The 12,901-nt window shown below is 42.1% G+C and overlaps 1 protein-coding gene across 5 annotated transcripts in view; it reads left to right on the top strand.

Moving 5' to 3' along the window:
- The window catches only part of Vti1a (vesicle transport through interaction with t-SNAREs 1A), a 292,766-nt gene that overhangs the window by 61,700 nt on the left and 218,165 nt on the right, over window positions 1-12,901 (top strand). For 3 of the 5 annotated variants that reach the window (XM_032892326.1, XM_032892329.1, XM_032892328.1), the window contains exons 4-6: window positions 1,531-1,608; window positions 7,864-7,884; window positions 12,348-12,432. In XM_032892326.1, coding sequence (XP_032748217.1) covers window positions 1,531-1,608; window positions 7,864-7,884; window positions 12,348-12,432 — 184 coding nt within the window. The remainder of the gene's footprint in view (window positions 1-1,530; window positions 1,609-7,863; window positions 7,885-12,347; window positions 12,433-12,901) is intronic. The other 2 variants (XM_032892327.1, XM_032892330.1) reach the window with 1 other exon arrangement.

Here is a 12,901-nt window from a genome sequence, read left to right as displayed (position 1 = left end):
CTGAGTCTGTCCAGAGGCGGTGGTTTGAAGGGTAGAGGAAACCCTCAGCCGAGCGTCAGGACCTAGAGATCGTAGTCTCAGCTGAAGGAGTCGCTAAACTCATATCTGGGCGGCGCGTGTTTGTTTATATTCCATAAGCCTTTAAAACTGGCTTCTGCTGGATCCAGCATATCATTTGCTTAATTACAGCCAGAAAAGCAGTAAACTAAATTATATGCAATAAGCCAATGCTCTTTTATGTGCCACCCTTGGGAGAACTGAGAAAACAGTAAAAAAATATATATATATTTCCTGCGTTTTGTGCTTCAGATAAGGCACCCACTTGAGAAACACTAGCCTTTTTAAATGATCTGAAACTCAGGGGTTGTTCTGTCTGTGGTTCTTCTAAATAATGATTTTAAGGTATAGTGAGCCAAGTAAGAGCAAGCAGCGTCACTCAGTGACGACTGTAAAAGTCTACGCAGATCTCACCATTGCTTCCTGCGTGTGCGTGGGCTGCAGGTAGCCCTTGGAAACCGTCGTACCTTTCCTGAGTAAGAACTTGTAAGTCCTAGAGAGATTGCAGAGGCCCAGGAAGGGACGCAGGCTTCCCGCCTGCACTCTAACTGAGAAGCAGCACGGCAGCCTGAAACAGTGGAGCTGCAGTAGGGACCAATAGCCATACTCAAGCTTCACAACTAATTTTCAGAGCCTCCCAGCTTCCCAAAATGTGTGTATTTAGATAATTCATGAGTTGTACAGCCACGTCCCTCTGGCTGTACAGGTGAAGGTAGGGTCCTCGAAAACTACAATTCCATTGTCAGATGTTGACTCGTAGCCCACTGCCTTTAGTTACTGGAACTGGAAAATTTGCTTCCTTTACCGGTGTCTGTCTGACTGCCTTCTCCCCTTCTCCCCTTTGCTCCCCCTTCCCTCACCCACGTTACTTTTCCTTAGGCCATTATTTATAGAGGAGTGGGAGATATTTGAATTACTGCTAGCTGGGGCGCAGCTCCACAGTCCCTTCTCTTCCTGGACAGTAACATCCCAGTGATGAAATATAGATGTGCTTGTCCAGGCGTCCCAGTGCAGAGTGGCCATCTGAATAGTAGCGCAGACGTAGACGTTTTTAGAGCTGCAAACTATACAGTGCCTTTCATGCTGAAGACTCGCAAACACTCTCCCTCTAATTACAGTCTGTGAGTTCAAAAACACAGCTATGTATTTCTCCAGGTTAATGGTTTTATTCAAACAGTATGCATAAGAATAAATTAATTCTAACCTACTTATGAAAAGTAATAGAACTTGAACACAAAGCAGACATTTCTTTCATTATTGATATTTTTTTGAAAACAAAAACCAAACTTCTCATTTCCACTAAGCTCCTGGATCCTGGAATTTGAGTGAGGTTTGCACATCTCTGCCGGTAGGTTTCCATTAGGGGGCTCCCGAGGGTTTGAGATGGTCCTCCTTGATACCGTAATGCTTGGATGCAAGCGTTTGCTCTCTAACGCTCATCTTGCTTCTTTCTTTTTTTGTTTTGTTTTATAGAAAAGGTCACGGATCGCCTACAGTGACGAAGTACGGAATGAGCTCCTAGGGGATGCTGGGAATTCCTCAGAGAACCAGGTAGAATGCTAATAAGGAAGGCCCGGTGGGTGGCTGGAGGGTGGAGGAGGTCACAGGCACACTGGGCTCTCAAGCTGCTCCCTAACAGTATTAGCAGCAACTCATGTGGAAGCGATACTGTTTAATGCAAAGCTGGAGTCTTAATCAACTTCAAAATGTTTCTCGGAGATCTTACATTTAACCCTTTACCTTGTGATCGCTGTCTGCTATCTTTTAAAAAACTCTTTTCTTCTCCTTTCTTTATTATTTAGTACTTAAGAAATAACTTGAAACACGCTGTTTGCAGACAAAGCCAAGGTCTTCACCTCAGACACATGTAAGAGGAATGAGAAAGCACATAATGCAGCTCTGATACAAACGCTGCATAATTAAACCAACACTCACAGCAAAACAAATGGAAGTGAGCTTTCAAAATCCAGCAGCACAGCCCCAGCTCCTATTGTGTCGCTTCTTAAAAATACATTCACCCAAATGCAAATGCGAGCCCCAGTGTGGGGCATGTGTGGATACCCAGGCCGAGGGCCCGCCCTGCTTCTGGCAGATGACCATAACAATAGCGGTGGGGTCAGTCCTGCCTCACCTTAAGATCTGCATACAGAAAGAGAGATTCCATACATACAATTTCTTCTTAAAGGTTTTTATGACTTGTATGTCACTCCTCATTGGACGACACAGTTGTGCCATGAGTCTAATTAGCATCCTACCACTGTCTTTGAGTTAATGCTGCAGACATCATTATGTCACCTAGGTTTGACACATACAACTTTTAAAGACAGTGTTTTAAGACCCTTGGTGTAGAGCCGAATTTAAAAAGTCTTACGCAACCCCGGGGACTGATGGGTGACAGAGAGCGTCATAGGCAAGAAGAGAATGTATTTACGAAGACAAGTCTTCCAAGGTTTGCTTTTCTGCCGACATGAACCACCCACCAAGTAAACAAAGTTGTGATTAGACAGGAAAACGTAGTACATCCGTCTAACACGCTAACACTTGCAGGGTGGACTTCCCATTTCAAAGAGTTTCTATTCACTGCACTAAATTCCAGCTACCTGAATGTGAGCATTGTAACTGGGAAGAAGCTGGTGTGACTAAGGCACCCAGCCGTCCTGCTATCCAAATCTGAGAGAAGAGTCACCAAGCAGGCCTTGTGCCTTGTTCACCTCTTTGGCTCCTTGGACGGCATCAGCCTGAGCTCAGAAGTGGCCCAGATTTGACTTGTAGATTCAAATTTCTGTTGGAGTCCTGAGAACAGCTGCAGGGGGTGGGGCAGAGCAAAGGTAACCGGTAACAGGGTAACAGGGGAGAGCTTTACTCATAGTGGATTAGACAGTCAGAGTGGGAGGAAAGTGTTCTCTGCCTTTTTAAAGTCGGATTTGAATTGCTCATGCCTTTTGGATGAATGAATCACAATTTTCTTTTCTAATTACTGTAAAACCAAAATGCTTTTTCTTATTTTTGCAAAACACAAAGAAACTAACAACAACAAAAACAACAACAAAAGTGTCCGTACAGCCCTCATGTCAGTTCTTTTGAAAGCTGTAGACTCCCCTCATCCAAGTCTGCTGCCTAATGGAGGAGGGTGGGAAGAAGGTGTTCCTGTCTTACCCAGGCTTCCTTATTGTAATGATGTAGTTCTCTGACAGATCCTTTCTAAATCTTGTTCACTTCTCTTAATGGACATTTTATACACCCAAAATATTAGCTTTACATACATAGAAGTATGATTTTTATGCCTAAAGAAAAATATTCCGTAAAAATAGATTTGAGCTCATGCTTCCTGAATTTTTCGAATTATATTTCTGTCACTTTAAAGTGATTATGCAGAGACTTCCCCTGGACTTATATGAATCAAACTTACAAATTCTGAAAGTGCTTGGGGAACCTGAAGTTAGCTGTAAGGACCTGTCACTTCAATAAATAGAGCACGGCAAATTACAGTCATGAGACTATGCAAACGGTAGATTATGACTCGTGAACTTTTCAGCCTAAAATTGGAATGAGGTGTGAAAGTTCAAAGAGACCATGCTAAGCTTTTTGGATAATTTGTTACCATGCAGAGCAGAATTCCCATACCACGATGAAGTCATTAAATTCTGTGCTGAAGTCCTTTGTCATAATGTAGGGATTTAAATGTCTCTTCCCAGAGCAAACTCTTAACCCATGGCTTCCAATGTGAGAATACCTTTGTCAGAGTCTCTTCAGTTCTGAGTCTCTGACTCAGCAGTCCAGGTGAGGGCCTCTCTTTACAGAGAGGCTTCTAAACAGGCTCTTCAGATACAGTTTTATGCAGGCTGGAAAGTAGGTGTTCTGAGTGGACTGCCCGCAATTCATATGAGAAAACCTCTACACCCAGAAAGAAGTTTATGCTCCTGCTGATTCTTCACCTGCTGGCTTCCAGGCCTTCCTGTCATATAGTTATGACAGCCTTTTAATATACACATGAAGCTGGGCTGTGAGTGAGATTAGTCATAGTCGCTTAACTTAAATTAGCACGCATCTGTCAGTTAAATATACAGCGTGACTGTAAGGGGAAAGGCAAACTGAACAGTCAGCGGTCGTAACTACAAGTGCAAACGTATGGAGTGCTGACTTCATGTCCACGCCCTGTGTACCTCCTCCACACAGTGGCTTCCTGGCGAAGGTGTGGACACCTGAGAGTACAGTAGCAGTTAGCGTTCTCTCGCTGGTGTTTCCGGTGAGTTCTCCTAGACAGCTACAACCGGGTGCTGATGCATGTAGCTGCTGTAAAGGGAGCGAGTTTCTTTGGGGTCTATTTACAGTTCTTTCATGATCAGAGACACACTCTTCCTACAGTAAAGGATCACTCAAGTGTGTGTTTAATGTCTTCAGTACAGTATGCATCTAATCGCATTCCAGATCAGCTTCTCTGTATATATTTTTGGATTCATATCTATTTTACTTAATTAAATATACCTCATCCTAGAATTACCAGAAACAAGCAAAGAAAGAAAGAAAGAAAGGAGGAAAGGAAGAAAAAGAAAGAAAGAAAAGGGGGTGGTGGGACAGACCCTCCTTTGCACTTGCAAGTGCTGAGGACCTGGTCCCCAGCTTCCCGGGGACAAGCGTCCTCCAGTGTGCCAGTGCTGCTTAGCTTCCTTTACCGTTGAGCTGTTGGAGGCAGTGATGCAGTGTTTAGTTAGAGTGGAAAGCTTAATAGTTCTTAAGTTGATTTCCTTTCATGAGAACCATTCTCAAAATAGACAAAAAAAAAAAAAAAAAAAAGATTATAGAATAAAACCCTACAGGCTTTCAGAGTAGAGTTTGGCAATGGGGGCAAATAAAATATTCGAAGTTCTTGTTTTAGGTACTAATAGAATCTCGGTTGCCATATGCAAAATTATATTGATCCAGTGACTTTGAGAAAATCCTACATAGAAGATTAGAAAACATAGGAAGGGTAGAATGGTCTCCACCATGAGGAAGTTTTTGTGGAAAAGCAATGTTTAACAGATAATGATTGCTTAATTTCTTAATGCAAGGTTCTCTTAAGTTCCGATTTAGGCTCGCTGTGCGTAAAGTGTGTCAAACTTCAGCTACAGACCAGGGGGTGAAGTCGGTCAATTTAATTCCGCAAGATCTGAAGGAGGTCGGTATCATTCCATACAGCCCCGGCAGAGCAGATCATTACCAGGCACAAATCTGCTCGTTCGTGCTGGGGGTTTCTAGCAAAATAAATAGACTGTCATCATAAGTTCAGAAAATTGTGTGTTCGACCCACGATAATGTGTAAAGGGCGTTTAATAGAGTTCAGCATTTATTCGTTATCTGTGTGCGGACAGAGACGGCAGTGGCGTTATCAGCTTTAAAAAAAATTGGGGAGTTCTGGGAGTCACGTGACGCGCCTCACACACATACACAGAGAGGCGCTCACGCACACCCACCCTCCCATGCTGCACAGTGCAGTTTTGATTTTAGTCACAGCAGAAGGCTTAACCACAAGAGATTCCACTGGTTCAAACCAGCGTAAACCAGATTTTTTTTTCAGCCCACAAAGGAACAGATTACCTCTTGTATCAAATTCTGCATTCCGGGTGGGGTTGTGGGGAGAAATCTTTGTTTCAAAAAAGATGTGGATTATCGTAAGCCAACATGATGGTTTTGCACACTTCCATGGCGCCTACGATGGAGCTAGCAACTGGATAAGACGTTCAAATCGCTACTTTTAGTAGAGTCTAAGCATTGTTAATTTTTAAAAAGCAACCATCTTTGTTTGCTTCAATTCTTAACTCTTTGGCCAACCACCACCCCAACCCCCCAGCCAAAAAAAAAAAAAAAAAAAAAAAAAAAGAGAGAAAAAGAAAGTTAAGGGAAGAAAGAAGATGAAGATTAGAAACCGCCCGTTACCTAGCCTAGCTACAGATCCGGCGTGGAGCCTGAATGCAGCCATGCAGCGCAAACAAGATAGAACGTTGTTTTGTTTGGAAGCCATTGAAAAAGCAAATGGGTAGCATTTTTAAACACTCTTGCTTACGGCAGGGTGGCATGCCCCAGAGGACTCTGCTGCTGACAAGTAGTTTTAAACTTTGGCCCTTTAAGTACCATAGTCAACTGAAGAATGGCGCCCAGAAAGAAAAGAACTTTGCAATCAATCCCCCATCGTCTCTCTGAGATTTACTGCTCACGTTTTTCTGCCATGCTGTTCAGAGGGCATGCTGTGGTAGGCTAGGTATATTGGTTTAAATTTTAACTTCATCTTAAGAACAAATTTGTCACTTTCCATGTGAAAAGATGAGATGCTACGCTGGGTCGTTGTGGGGAAGGGAAGGGAACGGGTATATTTAAAACCAATAATTTTGTGACTGCTTTGAACATTTGACATTTAAACTTTTGTTAAGTGCAGACTAGTTGCTACACAATAACTTCTAAACCCTTTCTATAAAGGTTTTATGACAATTTGAATTTCCATTTATGTTTGAAGTACTTTCCTGTAACATATGAAATAACAGAGCAAGCTGAAATGCACACTCGTCCACCTTAAGTTTGAGACTGAGACATTAGGTGTTTGTTGAGAGTCCGGGCTGTGGTAAACACGATACTTTTAGAGAGAATTGTGGTGAACCATTCATAACACTTTTGTCCAAACCAATTAATTTATTGGCCTGCATGTCAAGTGCTATAACAGATGTTGCAGCACTCAGATGTTTAAAAATTATCAGTTGTTGTCCTGAATGGCTGAGGATCCAAATTTCCAACCTAGAATGTGGTTTATGGTCTGGTGGCACAGGCTTCTTTTCTGAGCACTGTAAAGCCGTGGTGGTCATTTTAACAATGCAGTGAAGTTTGTGGTTTAGAATGATTGGGGCAGATTTATGATTTCATAGATTCTTGGTGCCTAGGAGCTTGCTGTATCTGTTCCAGTTATAGAAATAGAAAAAGATGAGGATTAAAATACTGCCATAGGAAAACTTACTAACAACCGAAGGAGTGATCTGGATTTGATTTTAGTGTCAGCAGACCATAGAACAAACACAGTAAGAGAACTCCTTTCTTTGATAAGTATTAGTTTGTAAGGTGAAAATAAGTAGAAAAATGAAGAAACAAAAAATGAAAAGCACACTGAGTGAGTAGTGTATTATTCTAGAAAACGCACAGTTCTTGACATTAGCTGTTATGATAGGTTCTTCATCTGTGCTTTTGTTAATTCTCAGCTGAACTGTTGTCCCAGTGCAGCCGTAAGCATTGTAGTGTATGCAAGGACGGCATTAAATCAGAAGATAATAGTAGGTTGTTTTTATTGTTGTTTTAAATACCTAACTAGAGCCAGAGTGGGAGCTACTGATCCTTTTCATTTGTCGGTAAAATCAGAAATCAGTTGTCAAGGCTCTGAGTAGAGAAACACCCCAGAATCTTGTCTATACAAATGCTCTCTAATGGTGCATTCTTAGAAGAGAGGCGCAGTAAACTTGTTTTCTTTTTTTTTATAATATAGACTTCTATGAAGTCGTTCCCCTTTATTTCATGATGGTTCTTAGATGTACTTTAAAAGAGAATTTCACACTATTCTCTTTGTTTAATGTGACAGTGTGAGAAAGTGATCTTTATTTGTTCAAAACCCTCCGCATGTAGTCTATGCTTAGGCTCTTTTAATGTGTGTGTCTGTGATTTTTAAATGCTAAACATGTAAACAGATGAATTGTCAATGTTAATTCTGTATCCTGTCACACAACTGATCTTTCTCTCCTGCCATTTCTTCCCTTTTTATCTTCCTTTTGTGTGTGTGCATTCATGGTGCAGTTGATAAAATTACGTGAGGAGGTAAGTATTTCTTGACTTTCTTTTTTCCTCTTTAGTTCTGCTGTTTCTTGTAAGTTTTATTTTCTAAATCTGAAGGGCCGCGTGCTCCTTTTTTGTCAGAGAAATGTACACTTGACAAACTATTGACTTTATGACTTCAGAAGTCTTCTCCTCTGACCATCTTCTCAGAACTGTTTCTAGTTGTTGTAGGAACACTTCCTTGTTGACACTGAGAGACAGTTAATCTTTTTAAGGCCAAAAAGCAAAAAAGGGAGGAATAAGGCAGGCTTATCCTAAAACTGCACAGAGCTGTGTTGTTCTGTGAGCTTTAAATGTTTCTTTTATTTGTGTTGGTTTCTCAGCGAGGTTAGTATGACTTCACTTTTTTTCTCCTGATTTCAGACTTATTTTACTGAAAACTCCCTCCACCTGCTAGATTAGATTCCACAGTTCCATATAAATCACCATGGGGAAGCGCACACATTGTAAATGCCCTTGGTCTGGTACAAGAACACCCTAGAGCAGCAATGCTTGCTTCACTGTTAAGCACTTTCCTTTGTGTAGGAAACAGCCCCCAGATGAGTTCTCCTTTTCCTGAGTTAGTCTGCTCCAGAGTCTTCTGTGGCCCTGACAGGTCCCTGCACAGCACCATCGACTGTGGCCAAAGGATTCTGTCTGTTGTTGTTTTCTACAAAGTCCAAACACACTGAAAATGCTTTGATTCACTTTTTCAGAGATAATTGCATTTTAGTCAGTAACATTGAGTTTGGTTTCCTCACAAGGACACCAAGCAGCAGAAAACTCCGCGGTTTGAATTCCTTCTGCATTTGGCTGAGCATATTGACCACAGCGTTCCTGGATGGTCTCTATGGTAGACAGCTGTTCTGCCGAGTGTCTGCAGGGGTTGATCCCGAGACTTTTGAGCAGTGGTTTGAACAACATTCCTGCAGGAATGACGTTTTACCTCGACAAAAGTTATTGATAACAGCACATATAAGCTGAGGAGAGAGAGTACAGCAATAGCTTCTCATATTTTGTTTTCTTTTCCAACATGGAAATATATGTATATATGCATATACTAAGTGAGTATAATTAGTTCCAGTATCGAATGAGTAGTGACATGAGCAGTACTTTCCCTGGGAGGTATGTTTGTCTGTTCTGTGTGTTTACAGCTCCTTACTCTTTGCTGACGAACTCTAATGTTGAGATGTTGATGAAATGAACAGTAGATATGAACGCACACACGTGCACACACACACGCGCACACATATACTGCATGTAAAGAAACTCCACAAAGCTCTTGTCCATGAATTGGCAGGGATTTGATGGATAAAGCTCCTGTGTGTGAGAGTAACTGTGTTAATTTTGGTCCGAGTGTTCTGCTGTGCTGCAGGATCTGAGGAATTCTTCATGCAAAAAACCTGAAAACCCTATCCCCATATCTTGTGTTATATGTTATTGCTTGATCATTTCTCTTATTTTTCTTTGTCAGCAGTTGTACTAACTTCAGTGCCACAGTCGATGTTTCTGAGGAAACACGCAGTGTGGTAGAATTGCTATGAGGAGAATTAGATATTTGGTGGTGGGATGATAATTTCAGGCATTGTATTGTCTGTGTCTTTGATTAGGGTGTAACACAAATGTTTAAGGGTTTGGAGATGCAGCTGAGCTTGCATGCAGATGGCTCAGAAGGGCCTTCCTCCCAGTTCGGGTCTGTTCCTCCTCATACAGTGAGTGTTACCTCAATATTTTACTTGCACCTCTTTTAAAAAGGCAAGAACCTAGCTATTTGAGGACACAGTGTTTGTTGTGTTTGGAAATTCAGTGTGCCCGTCCAACCTTGGAATGCTCTTTTCAGGGTATGCTTAGCGGCAGGGTTGTAACGCAGAGGGCGCTGATCTGGCATTGGCTGTGCGGAGCGGTTGGAGTCCTACAGCCCTGTCTCTCTACTCTGCACAGCCCCTCACACAAGCTGAGCTCCGTCTGAAGCTCCGGTGCGGCTTCCTCGCCTCCTTTGAAAAGGGCCGGCCGAGAAGAGGGTGAGGGCCTGAGTTTGGGATGGAGAGTGGGCAGGTTGAAAGCCGGAGCGCCACTGTAGTGGATCGCCTTTCATTTAAAGGACAGGCAGCACACTGCTGAGGGACAATGTAAATAGCGCAGCTGTGACAAGAACTTGATTTTAGTTTGACTTTAGTGAAGAAGTTTCAAAATGTGAAGAGAAGCCCTGCTGGGAAGCTGCCCGTAAGCTGATCATCCTCTTGGGTGCAGATTTTCTCTGAGAAAAATGAAACACTCCAGAAGAAGCGTGGCCTCCGCTGCTCAGTGCAGAGTGTGCAGTGTTTGCTGCCCATTGTGACATTCTGCTTCCCCATTTAGCTCTAGAATCCCCAAATTGTTTCTTATTTGAAAACTTTACATGTATAAGCACGATTTTATTTTTCCATTGTATTATTAGCATAGAGGAAGATCCAATTTCAGTGTGGTCTATGATTTTTTTTTTAAATCTCTGTTAAGCTAAATATTGTCTTTGAATTTAGGATTTCATACAACATGAAAACAAGCCCAACATTGTCTTTCTATGGATTAAAACTCAGAGTTGCTCTCGCTTTCTCAGATCAGATTGTTTTGTTTTGTTTTTTGGAGAATCACCAGTTTGACATCCTTTGTTTAGGTAGAAAACAGTACTCAGAGGAGAGAAGAGCAGTCTTCACTCCCAGAACCTGTGTGGAAGGAGAATCAGAATTAAAGACAATTTTGGGCAAACTGTAGTAATAGTAGGTTTTACTTAGCAAGCGTGAGAGCAGCACTGCTCTTCTGCCGCAGTTGCAACCTTCAGTGATTCTGCCCTTCTTGACACAGAAGAAGCTTTTTTACTTCCCTCCTCCGTTTTATTTATTTTATTTATTTTCCAGAAGGAGGGGCAATATTTCTCTTAATTTCTGCCCCGTACACTAGACATCTCTATTAATTATTACAGGCTGCCCTTGCCGCTTCCTGACCTTCTCATCAGGTCCTTTCTCTCGGTTCTAACAGCATTGTTTTAATGATTCCCCCACCCTTCCCCCCAAAAATTTTTCAAGGAAAGCTTTGATGTGGCTTTAGCTGCCTCTAACGTCTGGCCGCATCTCAGATGTGTCACCTATGCCGGGAGGGAATAAGGAAATCACGTTTTGAATGGTAATGATAACATACTAATCACTTCCTTTCTTTGAAGATGGAAGCGAGATATTCTGTCAGCATCCCTGGCTGCTAGAGCTTGGAGGCACTGGTCTAGGTGTGTTAGCTTAAGTGTGCATGTCAATACAGCTTGCTTCTCCACGATCCATGGGGGCTCATTAGAGCAAGGTAGATCATTTCACTCGGCCGCCACTCAGATAATGCACGTGGTACCTCCTTTTTTATTATCATCGGGAAGCACTGCTTCAGTTTTAAGTGACATCTGTCAACAACACAAAGTTGTAGAGTTGGGGTTACATGTTTCCTTTCTCTTTGACCAACAGTGATTTGAGGGCAAAAGATACCAATTTATACACAAGAAGCCCCACCTCCAAATAGGCAGGCACCCATATTTACATATTTCTAAGCATCTCCACATCTGTAGCGTACACCAGATGCACATGCCATTCTTCCGTAGACATGGCTAGCCTGCCAATATATTTTGGTAACCTGAGTAGCTCTATTGTGGGATCAAAACCACTTACAGGGTCTCAATGTAGAAAGGAAAGTTTGGAATATTAAAGAAGTTTTCTAATTTGCCCATTAGATGTAATATAAAAGAGCTGTGTATAACTTAACTTCTAAGAATTGATCCTGATTTTAGTTCATACTCCGAAACAGTGTGTGCTAGTAGTTCATTTAAACCCAGCGTCGGTTTGGGGACAGTGTGCAGCTCCGTGAATCCCTGTGTCCCCTGTGCCTGGTTGCTTGTCCTGTTTGTCTTTGAGCTGACAGTGCTGTTTAAGGTTCTGGCTCAGTAGCACTGCTGTGCTAGGTGTCATTTCCCACACATCCGAAATAAGAAACATTCTCTTAAAAATAAAAACTTCCTGTTTAGAAATTATGATCTGCAGAAATCAAAGGACCAAGTGAGTGTTGTAAATGACTGCATTTTATAAAACTGACACAGAGAAGGATCATGGCACTGTGTGTGTGTCTCATCTGTGTTAAAACAGGGAAGCTCCAGTTGGCTCTGGTCTTCATGCATTTCTCAAGATGTGGAGTAAGATTTGCTGTGTCCACTCACAACATGGGGCCCCTTAAAAAAAATAAAAAGCCAACAAAAACCAAATAAGTGGATGGCCCAGGCTTGCTTGATTGGCAATCTGTCCGTTGTTGTGTTTCTCTGATGATCTGTCTGCTAAAATTTAACTGTAATGGATTGTAGACACTCTCCACACCCTGATGTTAAGACACACAAAGGCATTATATTTTAAAAAGGCAAAACAGAGCATTGTAGCCATCTCCTGACTCCCCCTTCCTTTCAGAGGGCACATCTGCTGGATAACACGGAAAGGCTGGAGAGGTCATCTCGGAGACTAGAGGCTGGATACCAGATAGCAGTGGAGACCGGTAAGAATTCTGAAAGTGAGCAAATTGTCTTGCTTATGCACAGCAGTCTTCACAACACATGACATTTCAGCAGAACTTCAAAGGAGCAGCAGAGACAGCAGCCCGAGATGTGGTTTACATATTGGGGAGACAATTGGGAGCTTATTTGCGCTTATCTTTTTCAAGTTAAAAGGCATGACATCTACTGAAAACCTTCCTGAGGTTTGAAAGGCTACATCTGAAAGCAGACCGGATACTTTGTCTAAATTCTACATTTGTCTTAATGTGCAGTTACACGGTGTCAGTTTACCCACCCGCAATGATGGAGAGTCTTGCTTGTTTGTGGCTTGGGTTTTAGTCACATGTGTAAAAACATTAACATTTTAATCATTCCAAATGATAGGAGCCCAGGACAAAGATGTAAGGACACCTAGTTTATCTCGCTCGTTTTTCTCAGTGTTGGAAATGGCTCCTTTAGTGACTCTATTTT

This window comes from Rattus rattus, chromosome 2 (assembly GCF_011064425.1).
Source record: "Rattus rattus isolate New Zealand chromosome 2, Rrattus_CSIRO_v1, whole genome shotgun sequence".
NCBI lineage: Eukaryota > Metazoa > Chordata > Mammalia > Rodentia > Muridae > Rattus > Rattus rattus.
The sequence above is the reverse complement of the archived record's forward strand: the minus strand, read 5'-3'. Positions and strand labels throughout refer to the sequence as shown.